This window comes from Neoarius graeffei, chromosome 11 (genome assembly GCF_027579695.1).
Source record: "Neoarius graeffei isolate fNeoGra1 chromosome 11, fNeoGra1.pri, whole genome shotgun sequence".
Lineage (NCBI taxonomy): Eukaryota > Metazoa > Chordata > Actinopteri > Siluriformes > Ariidae > Neoarius > Neoarius graeffei.
Genome location: NC_083579.1, coordinates 56,211,094 through 56,226,764, shown reverse-complemented (window position 1 = coordinate 56,226,764; position 15,671 = coordinate 56,211,094). Strand labels below are relative to the sequence as shown.

Sequence of the window (15,671 nt, the reverse complement as noted above, 5' to 3'; positions counted from 1 at the left end):
TCAGTATATGCATTTATGTGTGCGATTATTATATTATATTATATTATATTATATTATATTATATTATATTATATTATATTATATTATATTATATTATATTATATTATGTGGGGGAAAACTAAACGTGAATTTCCTCTTAAATACCATTTGTTGTTGGAACAACTATTTTAATTCCTTATAAGGAATTGGATATATCTAATTTCTTGCATAGCTCCTCTGAAACCTCTTCAGTCCACCAAAGTTTATTTATCGAATATCTGGCTAATTGGCTGTGGAAAAAGAAATCCCAGGAGACTAGTTTACACCACATTCTGTCCAGCCTGTATGATTATCTGCACATTTAGACAGCATCAATATTATAAGCATAGGCTTTAGCAATTCCAATTATTCCTTATGTTTACGTCTTGTGCATTTAAGAGTCTTTTTTTTTTTTTTTTTTTTGCTATATCTTTTTTTAAATGTTTTTTTTTCGATATTTAGGTACTAGTTCAATTACAAGCTTAGTTTCATAAAGTGAAATGCCTTTGTAGAACTGCCTGAAATCTAAATTAAATAAATGGATTGCTGTGAATTCTCAGGACGATAATGATTCTCATCCGAGAATGATTCTGATGAACAAAAAAAACCACATGAACAGAACTTGTTGAAAATTCAAATAACACTTTAATATAGATTCTGTTCTCATTGTCTACAAGAATACACATTTACAAGCCATAAATAATGTTTTCACAAATGAATGAAGAACAGTTCCTCTGTTTCATTTGGTTGAGATTCCCAGATTCAGATCAGTATTTTTGGTCCATTTTCAAAGCCGCCAAGCAGAGTTCGTCACATTCGTTTCTTCACATTTTTTTTTACAAAATAATTACTAATAAACGTGACCACTAAATTAACGTGAAACGTCAAAAAAAAAGTCCAGAATACGTATACACAAAGAGTGATTTTTACAAATGTACAAACACGTGAAAAGGTCCACCAGACTAGGATGAGTTCATGATGGGTCTCGAGTACACGCCTTGGTAATAGGATGTGGTGTCAGCTCCTAACGGCGATGAGTCGAAGCCCGCTTTCGCCGCCATGGAGCCCATGGAGAGCGCGCCGGCCATCGGCGAGCTGTAGCCGTAGTGCATCACCTGCTCGTAAGTTTTCAAGTCCATTTTGTGATGATGCTGCTGCTCGGACGACATGAGGTTGTTGATGGAGAACGGGTGGTTGAAAGCGTAGTGATGCTCAGGTTTCAAGTGCGCGTCGTGCGCAAGAACCGCGTGGTGCTGCACCATGAGATGTTGCTGCTGTTGCTGTTGGTGATGCTGGGAAACGGGCGAGGTGGCGTTGTGATCTGGACTCATTCCTGGGTTCGACTTCAGGTCGGAAAGAGACCTTTTGTGCTCGCTGACAGAGGAGTTAGAGTGCGGGGACTCGTTACCGTTACAGCTTTCGGAGCTGCTGTGTGAACCAGGTTCGGACGACTTCCGGCCAGATTCCTTGCTTGTGGATTTCTCGCACTTAAAGCGCTTCTGGCGCCGCAAGTAGCAGCCGTTCTCAAACATGTTGCCCGAGTCAGGGTGCAGGGTCCAGAACGAGCCTTTGCCGGGCTTATCAGGCGAGCGAGGCACTTTGACGAAGCAGTCATTGAAGGAGAGCGAGTGGCGGATGGAGTTCTGCCAGCGCTGCTGGTTCTGTCGGTAAAAGGGGAACAGGTCCATGATCCACTGGTAGATCTCACTTAGAGTGAGCATCTTGCTCGGGGACTGCTGGATGGCCATGGTAATCAGGGAGATGTATGAATACGGCGGCTTGGCGTGTGTGTAGCTCCTGCGGTACGTTTTGGGGTCGCGGGATCGGTTGATATTTGACTGGCTATACATGGGGCTCATGGCGTTCATGTTCGTATAGGATGTCAGAGCGTTCATGGAAGGCGCTTGAGCAGTCATTGGACTCATGCTCGGGCTGAGTGCTGCGCTCATACCCGTCATGCCCGGGCCCATACCCGCCATTGCACCTGCGCCTGGGGACATGCCAGTCATGGAGGGGCTCATGCCCGTGTTCACGTACGACATGTTCATAGTGTTGGCTGTAATGTTTGCCGCTGTGCTCATTCCAGACATGCTCATGTACGTGTTCATAGAGTTCATTCCCAGTCCGGTGTTCATGTTGCCAACTGAGGTGTAACACTAAAAACAGGGGAAAGAAGATGAAAATACTATTCATTTCAATCTTATTGACACTTAATAAATATTTGGTATGTTTATTTTTTTTTTTAAATTAAGCTCAGCAGAAGTGGCCTTTTTCAGTTTATGATAAAAAAAAATCAAATATTGGAAAAATTGTTCAAATTGACCAGGCTCAGACGACGGTCAGTTAAAATAGAACGGAATATTAATTCATAATTAAATAAACTTCCTTGCTGAATGTGTGCCAAAATGTTTTTTGCAGTATACAGATATACATATACGTATACATAAGGGTCCATGCCTGGAAGGAAGTTTGTATTTCATGTCAAGCCCAAGTTTTGTTAGGATAGTGCAGTGCGTCGAGATGGGGGAGGATTTGGAGGCGCCTCAAGTCAATATTTGATCTCAAAGTTAATATTATCTCAAGGCTAATATTGAGTTGTATAAAACTAAATCGGCTTTCCATGAGGGGGGAAAAAACTACATACATATATATTTAGGGTAGGCTACCTACCTCAGGCTCTCCATAGTAGGTGCTCCAGTCGGCGTGTTCGTGTCCTTCCATTTTGACAGCCCCGAGCATCCTGAAGTTTCCGTTCAGTGATTAAAGGGCTTCCCCAGACAAGAGCGTCCTCACCGGTGGCTGTTTAGGAGCCACAAGGATCCTCGTGTTCTACTCGCGCGCTCCTGTCAAGGGCTGGCGCATGTGTGCGCGCTTGTGCGTGTGAGCGTATGGTGTGTGTGTGTGTGTGTGTGTGTGTGTCAGCTGGAGGCGCGCTGACGGACGCTGCGAGGCGACTGCTGAAGACTGGAGTTCAAATGACGCCTGCTGCTGTGTGTAAGCGCTGTGATATAGCCGTGTGCGCCGGGCGAGCCTCCAATCCCTTCTTCACTCGGCCCTATTTGAATAATCTGCTCACACCTAGACGCGAGACTTCGCCGCGTTGCCCCCCTATTGTACACCTGCGCCACTCCAAAAGAGCAAGCGTCCATATGAAAAGATTCATTATAAGCTAATCTTATTGTATTCCAACAGAAGAAAAAAAGGAGGGGACGCGAGGGGGTGGGTGGGTGGTTGGGGCCACTTTATCAAACTAACGTTACACCTAACCTTTATTCATGTTTTAACCATCACAATCATATTTTAAACCAGCTCAGTGGTTTCAAATTTAATTGTCCTGCATAAACATAACATCTTGGTAGGTTTCTTCTTCCTCCTCTTCTTAGGTGCTCCTTGGGTTCTGCGCCCTTTGTTAAGTCCATAGCCTGTGTATTATTTTGCACAGACAATTTGGTTAAGCAATACACTTTTTAAGGGAAACACATCCCTATTGCTTTTATACTGTTTTGCTTATGACTGTGCTTTTTTATAACACTTTGACCCCCCCATTAGGTAAGTGGGTGAGATGTGACAATAAGATGAATGAAACTTCAAATCTGTTCTCGATTGTTGGATTATAGGTTTGTTTACGCGCGCTAATGTGTGGTAGTCTAACTAATAACAGGATGGGGTTTGCTAATGTAAGAGCTCACTCTTAGCACACAGGTCATCCGTGTTGATTCTGCAGCGCGCAGTGGCGCGATTTGATTGCCTTCACTAAACAAAGTAGCCTAACATTTATCCAAAGTGTTTGACTATCCACGAAATAGGCGAATCACACAGGCGAATGCTGATGCTCTTGTTATTTGGTAGGGCGGATTGCGAAGACCCTTGAAGTTTGACAAATTCAGTTTCACTTCGCCTGCTCATTAGGAAGAATAACATTCCTAATGAGGCATTTCACACCAGCTCAGAACTAATATTTGGGACCAAAAAGGGAAGAGAATATTCATTTGTTAATCTGGTTCAGGACTGATTTTGACTTACAAGTGATGCCACAGAGTTTGATGGCGCCCCCTTTTGGCGTCAGCGCAATATAAAATGTGTTTTTGTCAAACATGTTTGCTAAATGTAAGCAGCATGGTTAGATAGACATTTCTAGCCGTTTATTTGTTCTGATGACATGTAAGCTTTTTTTTTTAATAACTTCCACCTGGTTTTTGAATAACGTTAACATTAATGCCAAGGTGTTTGGCACGTGCCTGTGCAGCAGTGTTATCGTTCTGTATCTGTTTGATTGCGTATTTGCGTAGCGCAGGCGCACAAATGTCAATATAATCTCAGAGTTTATTTGGACCTGTGTGTAATGTGTAAACGGGGCAGAGGGTGACGGACACTCAGACAGCGCTAAAAGACAAACCCTACCATCATGCTCCTGGTTTGATAGACTGCCAGAGGTTCCTGCAACATATTTAACACTATTTCAGAAATGTGATTGTCATCTATAGTTATATTTAGGCTACATATGAACACTACGATTGTGATTGGTCTGATTATTTTTACTGCAGTAAAATCAGGCCAATTGCACACAGAGAAAAAAAATGTCACTCGTCTTACTATCCATGGATTGCTTCTCTGAACAGACATGAAGAAATGGAGATAGTCAACATGTACATGTTGGCATGTTTTTTAATTTTTATTATATATATATATATATATATATATATATATATATATATATATATATATATATATATATATATAATTTTTTTTAAATAAATAACATCTTCGTTTTATCAGATTGGATCATGTCTATACCCCAGACATATACTATATCCATCCACTCCAGATTGTATGCTGTGTATACTGGTAGCATACAAACTTGATTGCCATAGGCCTAATTACAGTTTAATATGGTAGGCCTTTAACTATAATTGGCTTCATTCACTTTTTAGTAAGACAACCTTTTCCTGTGGCTAAATATATTTTTTTTCCACTACCAGTGTACTCACTTCAGCATGAAAGCATTTCATAAAATATATGAAATGATACGTGATATATAGCCTACTTTATCATCACATCTGTAACTAGTAACTTTTCTATTAGTCAACCTTTTTTTTTTAACCTTTGTTGTTTAAGAAAATTAAAGCACAATGTATTGGCTAATACAGACTAATGCCATACTGGCATGTTTAACATGACCATAGGATTCACAGTCATATCTGCAGAATTAGCATTTAAAACATTCACATAAATATGGTGATTACGTCATGGTTAGTGACTAGGTGTGTACCGTAGCACAGAGTACTTTGGGAATATTTTGCTTAAAGTTAATCATTCATGAACATGGTACAGATTCTGAGCACACTCAGTAGTGAAGGTCACTTTTTTGTATTTGATGAAAGCAAAAAGGACCCGATCTTTGAGCAAACAGAACACGTTGGAATACTGGCCTATACTTTGTGCCTGATTTAGTCTGAACCAGAAGTAGCATATGGCAGGGGATTCCAGCCCTAACTCGAGACTGCATGTGAAAGATAATTAAAACATACCTGTGTGAATCTCACTAAATGATTATTTAAAAATTAAAAACTATCTCACTTTTATTTATTCAGTTTTTCGTTGAGGCCTTGGTGGGTGTTTTTTTCCCCTCCTCCTATGCTTATGTTCACTGCAGTTCATACATCATCTCTTTGAATGCTTTCTGTGTGTTGCAATGCCACATCACAGTGGGTGGCGTGTAGGTGATCCTACTCAAACTCATACATTACAGCATGTATTCTGAGCAAATATTGCCTTGGGATCTCTAAACACTGACCTGCATTCTCCCTATTGTAGACCTAAAACCGTGTTTCAGATCACAAAGAGGTTAGGTTATATTTAAGCTTCTAAAAACATTTGATATGGCCTTTCATGTAATTCAGGTTATATTTTTCAACATAGCTATAAAAATCAGGACAGATTGGGGGCAGGTTCAAACTCAGTGTTTTGGAGAACCTCCACTAGTGACAAAACCTGTCCATTGTTTAGAGCAAAAACAGAAATGCATTAGTAGCTATTTTTATTTTAAGTTTAGTTATGTGGTATGATGCACCATTTTTGCTGTTTTTTGTTTTGTTTTTTTAATTACTGCAGAGTGTAAGATATCCAAATACTTAAATTAGACTAACTGAAAACAATGTTTTATCAAGTCACTCTGGGGTGTTTCCTGGTTGCACAATTGTACTTTGTGACTATGTAGGACACTGTTACAGAAGCAAGTTATTTATAATCACGCTATCACCCAAATGAGGATGGGTTCCCTTTTGAGTCTGGTTCTTCTCGAGGTTTCTTCCTCATGTAATCTGAGGGAGTTTTTCCTTATCACCATCACCTCAGGCTTACTCATTAGGAATAAATACATTTATTAGGGATAAAAATAGTTAATTTGTTTCAAGTCTTTTTTTTTTGTAAAACTGCTTTGCGACAGTGTCTGTTGTTAAAAGCTCTATACAAATAAACTGACAACTTTTTTTTTAGAATGGTTTGTATTCAACTTGAAATCTTGAAAGCTGTGACTGAAGCCCTCTGACACTTGTGATGCTACATATTATCTGCACTGTTTCAATGTATTTCTCACTGGTTTGTTGTTGTCCTGGGAATTGTGCATCATTTTAGTCCAGATGCATATCAGGGTCTCTGTACAAGCCAGGTGGGAGGTGCAATTCAAATTCCCTGCTGTTATTTGCAGGAACGTGTTACTTAGAGTCGTCACTTTCAAAGCACAGCTTTCTGTGCTTTAAAACTTAAACCAACCTCAAACCGAGTTCCTGCTGTAAGGTTGCTTTCTCTGTATCAGTGCTTTTACTCCTCTGTTTCTCGACCACAATAACAAAGGGCCAATGGGTTAAGCTTGTGATTCGTCAAAATAAAATTAATAACTGCACCCTCTTTCTTGTGGAAGGTAATGGAGAAGTGTTTGCTGTGCAGGCCCTGTGGTGACAGTAAACATTCCGGAGCGGTGCAGGAGTTCAGCCTGGCTATTATCCAGCACAGCTGTGACAACTGCTGTTGGCTGCAGGTTTGTGGCCAGCCAAAGCATGTTTACCTGGAAATGAATCTCAAAAGTAGAGCGACAGGGAGTGCACACAACCCTGACTGGATGGAGGGAGGAAAAAAGCTCAGAGCAGCCATTGAGGTGTCATTCACAGCCAGAGGGGTGGTACAGAAGTTATTGCACAGAGGCCCATTGGGTCTGGGTGCAAACACTGGCGTAAATGGGATAAGGATTTCCTCAAATATGCACCTTTTTGATATTGAGAAGTATTCGCTGGGGAATGCCCTGCATTAGGGTCCTATGTGGTCTGTATCCAGAGGCGGCTGCAATACACTCCTCTTGTCATGCTAAAAAGACCTCAGCGTAGTCATGCATACCACAAACAAGGTGCCAATCCACATCCATGTATTCAATTGCACTGGATCTGTGGATCCAATGCATTCCTCATAGCATCACCAGGAAATCCAGAGCTGAAATTACAAAATCAAGCAGCCCTTAATTTGTGCTCGATTGAACCACATGGATGAAAGTTAAAAACAACATTAAAAGGGCCATAGGAGAAAGAGGAAGACCTGTCATCCACTAAATATTATACAGTTTAATTCTCTACCATGCTTGACAAACTATTAGCGCTCAGGCACAAAATGGTTTGGATTATATCCGTTATTTTAATCCTTGCATTTTAATGTACACCACAGCAAAAGTGCCATATCATATAACCCTTCATTGTTATGCATCAACGAGGGAAACGCAAAGTCAACACGTGTTTTAATTACAAACTGAAAGCAATTAAATGTGATGGCAAGCATCAGTATGCTAATTAGGCCGTGTGCTCCCGTGGGAAGAAGAGTTCTTAAATATTACCACCATCAATCCTGATCCAGAAGCAGGAGCTGCCGACGTTCACACTCAGCTGACACATTTTCACTTCTCAGCTGTCACCTCTAAAGAAAACACTGGTCTGAGTGAAATTAATTCATTAGTGAAAGTTATTTAACTGTGGCGACAGGAGTTAAGCTTGCTGTTAACAGAAGGTTAAAGTTATTTTTCTCTTTTCCATTTGTTAATAGGAGAAGGATGAAATCACCAAGTGGACTTGAATGAGTGAAATTACAGATAAACATGAGTTAATAACTACTTTTATGTTTAACAGATGGTTTAAAATTTTGTATTTTGACATATATTTCCAAATTCATCATTATCTGTCTGATTTTAAATACAAAAATTTAATGACTGAATGAAACATGTTGTGACAGAACATGTGTGGGTCACTGGGTTCAATGTTGAACCATCATGGCAATTTTTTTCTCTCCAGCATGGTCTTATAGCTACAAGATGAACAATTAATTGACACAAAAAGGTATGAAGGTTGGGGTTAAGGTTATATTTCGATTTCATAGGAGCAGCATCCGGACACTTGTTTGAATTCCTACAGAATTGTCATGTATGTCATCTCTCATAAAGTCCAGCAATGTTTTTGGATTTCTGGAACAATAGTTTATAGATAGATAGATAGATAGATAGATAGATAGATAGATAGATAGATAGATAGATAGATAGATAGGATAGATAGATAGATAATTTGAAGATTCAAACATTTTTAGTATTGTGTGTGTGCGTGTGTGTGTGTGTGTGTGTGTGTGTGTGTGTGTGTGAGAGAGAGAGAGAGACACACTGCCAAAAATATTGTTTGAATCTTCAAATATTTCTATCTCTGATTCTTAGGTTCTCTTAAAAAACTGCTCACGTCTCAGTTCTACATCAGTCAAAAGACATTTCACTGTTCCCCATTTTCCATTGTTCCTTATATTTGTTCTTCAGCTGGCTTATCTGTAGCCTGATGGAGTGATGGCAAGTTTAGGATTACTGCAGTCACCATGACTGCTGACTTGCGTCTGCATCACTCAGGCACTACCAAGACCATCCATCTGGCAGTTCCTTGCAAAACAATATAATATAATATAATATAATATAATATAATATAATATAATATAATATAATATAATATAATATAATATAATATATTTATTATATATTTGTTCCTGTTTAGGATGTTTAGGAGTCTGTCTTTACTGATGTATCAGAGTCTGCTTATATATATATGCACACATACACTTAAAAAAACCCCAAACATCTAGTTCACTGACTGGAATTCCAGAGCTCACTGACTAGAATCTCATTGCCTCTCCTGATGGCCCAGTCATATGTACATGTCCAGTTTGTTAAGTTTGCTGAAAAGCAGCAGGGTAGCACAAGATATCATCATTCCTCTTGTCATCCCATGCTGTAATACCCAAAGGCCTCTCAGCTAGTCGGCACATCCCATCAGTGACCAAAATGTGTTTACTTACCCGCGAAAACCTTTGGCAAGGGAGCCCATGAATTCAGGCTCAGTTTTACAAGCTAGCCTGCTAACAAGGAGGCTTCAGTGATGCTAGCCACTCAACAGATTAGCACCTCATCAGCCTCCTGTGGCTAAGGACAAATATGGCCTTCCCACCCATAAAATACAACGGGGCAGTCAGCGATAAACAGCACCTCAGTAGGGGTCCAGCTCCCCCTTACTAAACTTCCTGGCCCTTCCCCTTCTCTTAGGCTCACAGCTGCTAAAGGCACCCAACCCTGCTCCAGTCCCAGGCCTCAATTGCCAAGTCATGTGTATTTCAGGTGAGCAAATATTGCCACTTGTTTGAGAGTTCAGTGCCTGTCCTTTTCAGAGGTTGCGTATTGCAGGTCACTCAAAGGAAGTACGTGTGAGGACATGGGAGCTCCTCTCGACACAGCTGGAGCTGTTCAATCTGTCCAGCCATGCACCAAGTCTTAAACAGCAGCCTCTTTGTACTACAAGCAAGGATTTCCCTTTCTCCACATACTGTCTCCCATGTGTATGTGTCTATTTTCTTACACCTTGTTTAATTCCTCCAGTTACAGTATTGATGATTGTGGTTTTACTTCTTTTACTTGTGACAGCTAGCTACTGGGGCAGTGCAGTGGTGGCTCAATGGTTAAGGCTCTGGGTTAGTTATATATATATATATATATATATATATATATATATATATATATATATATATATATATAAGGTCAGGGGTTCTAGCCCTAGCACCACCAAGCTGCCACCGTTGGGCCCTTGAGCAAGGCCCTTAACCTTATCTGCTCCAAGGGTGCTATATCATGTCTAACCCCAGCTTCCTAACAAGCTGGGATAAACAAAGAAAAGAATTTCACTGTGCTGTAATGTATATGTGACAAATAAAGGCTTCTAGTAAAGGAGAATTGATCTTGTCAGGCACTTGCCATTTTTGAAGCACTACTGTCTGCAATATACAATTACAAGGGGTGTCAAGAGCTCATCATGATGTTAAACTCTCACCTGGGCCTTAATGTGGAGAAAACAATTGGAGGGCAAACTGACCATGTATTCCACTTGATTTCACATTAGATAAATATCAGAGCCTAACAGCCTACTTCTGTTTATTTTCATCAGTGGAGATGTGTATCAAAAGCGAGAGTTTTTATATGATTTTACCACAGAGTGCACTGAAATTATGATTGAGAAAGCGTATTTGTGCTTTACTTTCATTAGCTCAGTGTGTTTATGCAATTGAACTTCTGGATCTTTGCAAAAAAAATTACTGTGGCTTTCCTACGATTAAAGAAATGTCATTAATAATTCAGTGAAAATAAATAATGAGTAATGAAATGAAAATACACCAAAGTTATATTTTTTAAAAAAAGGAACAAAAAAAAGAGAGCTATAGACACTAAATATTCTTCTAAAGGATTAAAAGAAACTTTTGCACCAGAAAGCCAATGTACAAGAAGCTTGTTTCTGAGTCTGCAGTCTTGCATTTCTCTCAGATGAAGTGTCAAAGGTGTCCAGCTGGAGTGGACCTGCCTCAAGAGTCAATCAAAGGAAGCAGTAGGCAGCCCTAGTGGGGGTTCTCCATGAAATAGATCCAGCTCCACTGCAAATAGCTCTCGCCCATCCCAAATCAATCTGCTGCCTGAGCTCGTTTGCTTTTTGTGTGTTTGCTTGTTTGTTGGCTTGTTTGTTTGCCGTAATTCCTGTCGGTAGAGACCGACTCGAGGAGGATACATCACACGGACCACCCCAGAGCTGACAGGGGATTGCAACCTGATCTGCTGTTCAAGGCCAGACTGGAAGCAGACAGCGCCTGAATGTGCACATCTACAGGTTCTTACATTGCTAAAAGAGAAAACAATAGTGTAGGTGATTAGCAAAATCTGCACTATGTAATTCAAATCACTGTATTGTACTGAACACGTGTCTAAATTACTAAAGTGATTTTAAAAAGTATATAAATTTTTTTAAAATGCCATGTGTGCCATGTGAATGCAATGTTGCTATGGCGCAAGCAATAAGGAGTCTCTATCAGGTCCAGAGTGCCACCTAGTGGTGTATTTACATCAACTGCATCATGCTTCAGCCACCCAGTAGCTGAAGACAGGAACAATGCACTGCAGTGTGTATGTGTGTGTAAATTCTTTCTTTCTTTCTTTCTACTACTACTTCTTCATAACAACAACAATAGTGGTGGTAGTAGTAGTAGTAGTTGTTGGAAGTCAGATGTCTGTTTAAATGTTTGTTTTGCCTTCACAGTTTTTTGGGACTATATACCAGTAGCCCCATCAGAGTTGGACCATGCCTCTATGTAAAGTCACATACAGTACATCTCAAAGAAACCGGTCTGAAGCCAATAATATGCTCACATCTGGACTTCATCAGCCATATTTACCCAATATGTGCATTCTGAACCAATTTGATCTCAGCATTTCTCCATAATCTCTCCAAATTTTAACTGCCAAGTTTTATATCACTCATGAGGCTCAATCCACAGTAGTAAACCTTGGCTCAAGATCACATGCCTGAGCTAATGGCTTCTTTTACTTTCCTGTGTGATCTGTTTAGTTGCTCCCATAGCATTTGCACAGTCCACTTTCACCACTTTTCACTGTAGGGCAAGAAAATGCTAGTCAAAAAAGAAAATGCTGCACACAACCCTTTACTTGAGGAAGTGTCCATTTATATTTTTGCTCTGTGTGTGTGTGTGTGTTCATAGAAATCATTTTATTCAGGTATATGCCTTATGAGATTCTATGGTCTTTCTTTATGGGATGTTTTAAAGATTTTTTTTTTTTTTTACTGCTTTGCGTTTGATCCTTCATACCAGCCTGTTTATACAGAAGCCCTGTCTCAAATCCTATTTGACAATTGCATTTTTAATTTATTATTCATGTGAGATTTGTCCTTACTCCTGATCTGGGACCGGGACAGTCATGTCCAGCTCCTTATCTCAGTGGTCTATGATAAAACTCAGACTTCTCCTCACTTCACAAGCTCCGGTAATAGAATGGGCTGAGAGCCAATTTGTCTGCCAGGTTTTCCTCTCTTCTGAAGATGAGCACTTATCAGCAGACCATGTGGCATGGTCCACATCTTTAAGCCATTTGAAGAGAGAACAGATAAAGCAGCTCATTCTGAGTTAAGGCTCGGGGGGGATCTTTCAGAGACCCTCCTCAAGTGCTTCTCAATCCACAACCAGCTTTAATTTAACCTTATAAATGCATGGATCCACGCCCTTTTGTTTGATGAAGGATACTTCTGAATTTCTCTGTGTATGCAAATATTTTAAAATATAGAACAAATCATAAAATATCATTTCCTTTGACACAGTGTGATATAGTTATAAGGTACTAACTTTCATTCATTCATCCCAGGAGAAGCTTATAAATATAAGGGCATATCATTATAATGATTGGTGAATAATCGTTTACTGATTTAAGAGGCGGTGAAAAGCTGTTTTCAAAGTTATCCGTTCATTAAATTTGTTTTTGGAAAAGAACCTCAACATGCACATGTATGTTCATGAGCAGTGAATATATTCTCTTCTCTCTCTAATTACTCCTCAGTGTTTGGGGTGGGCTAAGCTGCCTCATGGCCAGCGGTTACACAATTGCATCCAGCTGCTGCTAACTGCATGTGACGTGTGCTGTCGCTGTTACTGAGCAGTGAACCGAACCCAGCATGCATGCTGACACGTACACAGCACATGCTAGCATCCTATACCATACTTCAGAAACCAAAGAAGTGCTCTTAAATGTGTGATCTGGTCACAGCAGATACCAAGAATTTATCACCATCTTTCATGCAAATTCTTAATTACATAGCCCAACCAACATGTCAGCCATACAGCTATAGAGACAACTGAAAATAGAAACATCTAGGATTCAGTGTACACAGTACTATAGAAATGTATTTCTGAAGGTTAACACGAAATTTCTGAACTCTGCCTCAGGGATAACTCATCATTCCTCAAGAAGAAAATTGCACCCGTTCCCTGAGGAATGAAGGCACTTTGCCTTCTAGAGTTTTTCCTAGAGATTCATTGATGTTTAGATCTGGTAATTGAGTAAGTGATGGAAGGCTGATGGAAGCAATACTGCAAATAATTGAATGGTATAATTTCCAATACGGGCTGCACGGTGGTGCAGTGGTTAGCACTGTCGCCTCACAGCAAGAAGGTCCTGGGTTCGAGCCCAGCGGCTGGCGAGGGCCTTTCTGTGTGGAGTTTGCATGTTCTCACAGTGTCTGTGTGGGTTTCCTCCAGGTGCTCCGGTTTCCTCCACAGTCCAAAGACATGCAGGTTCGGCTAACTGGTGGCTCTAAATTCACTGTAGGTGTGAATGTGAATGGTTGTTTGTCTCTATGTGTTAGCCCTGCGATGACCTGGCAACTTGTCCAGGGTGTACCCCGCCTCTCACCCATAGCCAGCTGGGATAGGCTCCAGCTTGTCTGTGACCCTGTAGAACAGGATAAGCGGCTACAGATAATGGATGGATGGATGGATAATTTCCAATACAAGTTCCAGTAGATGAAAATTCAAGGCTTTGTCTATATATGCTAGCTCTATATTAACATAATATTATGTCTATAGATGAGTCAAATCCTAATTTACTAATTTAACTCGTATATGTGCAGGGGGACATAATGTATTTACTGTATGTGACTGTTGTAAAGTACACAAGCTGCTATGCAAACGTGTAAGTAAGTTGGCTGATTTGCTGATTTTTAGGTGGACTTTTACCACATTCACATTTGTTTAAAAAAGGAAATTGGTGCTTAATAACACACCCTTAAAATAGTAATACAACAAGTAATAACTGCAAATGATGAATTGATGAAATTAAAGACAACTAGTTTCAGGGCCATAAGCATTTACGGTATAACATACAGGTGAGAGTTTAAATCACATCATGAAAAAAGAATCTCAAAAGTACATAGTAAAAAAGAAAGACAAACCAGTATATTCATCCAGCCATCCATCCATTATCTGTAGCCACTTTCCTGTACAGGGTCACAGGCAAGCTGGAGCCTATCCCAGCTGACTCTGGGCAAGAGGTGGGGTACACCCTGGACAAGTCGCCAGATCATCACAGGGCTGACACATAGAGACAAACAACCATTCACACTTACATTCACACCTACGGTCAATTTAGAGCCACCAATTAACCTAACCTGCATGTCTTTGGACTGTGGGGGAAACCGGAGCACCCGGAGGAAACCCATGCAGACACGGGGAGAACATGCAAACTCCACACAGAAAGGCCCCCGTCAGCCACTGGGCTCAAACCCAGAACCTTCTTGCTGTGAGGCAACAGTGCTAACCACTACACCACCGTGCCACCCGAACTCTAACTCATATTATTATTCCCACTGCTCTACAGTCCAGGTTTTCTGCCCCAAAGTCCTTGAATATTAGTGGCATACAACCCCGATTCCAAAAAAGTTGGGACAAAATACAAATTGTAAATAAAAACGGAATGCAATAATTTATAAATCTCAAAAACTGATATTGTATTCACAATAGAACATAGACAACATATCAAATGTCAAAAGTGAGACATTTTGAAATTTCATGCCAAATATTGGCTCATTTGAAATTTCATGACAGCAACACATCTCAAAAAAGTTGGGACAGGGGCAATAAGAGGCTGGAAAAGTTAAAGGTACAAAAAAGGAACAGCCGGAGGACCAAATTGCAACTCATTAGGTCAATTGGCAATAGGTCATTAATATGACTGGGTATAAAAAGAGCATCTTGGAGTGGCAGCGGCTCTCAGAAGTAAAGATGGGAAGAGGATCACCAATCCCCCTAATTCTGCACCGACAAATAGTGGAGCAATATCAGAAAGGAGTTCGGCAGTGTAAAATTGCAAAGAGTTTGAACATATCATCATCTACAGTGCATAATATCATCAAAAGATTCAGAGAATCTGGAAGAATCTCTGTGCGTAAGGGTCAAGGCCGGAAAACCATACTGGGTGCCCGTGATCTTCGGGCCCTTAGACGGCACTGCATCACATACAGGCATGCTTCTGTATTGGAAATCACAAAATGGGCTCAGGAATATTTCCAGAGAACATTATCTGTGAACACAATTCACCGTGCCATCCGCCGTTGCCACCTAAAACTCTATAGTTCAAAGAAGAAGCCGTATCTAAACACGATCCAGAAGCGCAGACGTCTTCTCTGGGCCAAGGCTCATTTAAAATGGACTGTGGCAAAGTGGAAAACTGTTCTGTGGTCAGACGAATCAAAATTTTAAGTTCTTTTTGG

General features: G+C 40.4%; 1 protein-coding gene across 1 annotated transcript; it reads right to left on the bottom strand.

Annotated features, from left to right (window-relative positions):
* Positions 1 to 980: 980 nt before the first annotated feature.
* On the bottom strand, positions 981 to 2,779 carry foxa2 (forkhead box A2). Its single transcript, XM_060933078.1, has 2 exons — positions 2,689 to 2,779; positions 981 to 2,174 (listed from the first exon to the last, which is right to left on the bottom strand). Exons 1-2 carry the CDS (start codon positions 2,755 to 2,757, stop codon positions 981 to 983), a joined length of 1,263 nt encoding a protein of 420 aa, XP_060789061.1. The 5' UTR covers positions 2,758 to 2,779.
* Between the last annotated feature and the right edge of the window lie 12,892 nt (positions 2,780 to 15,671).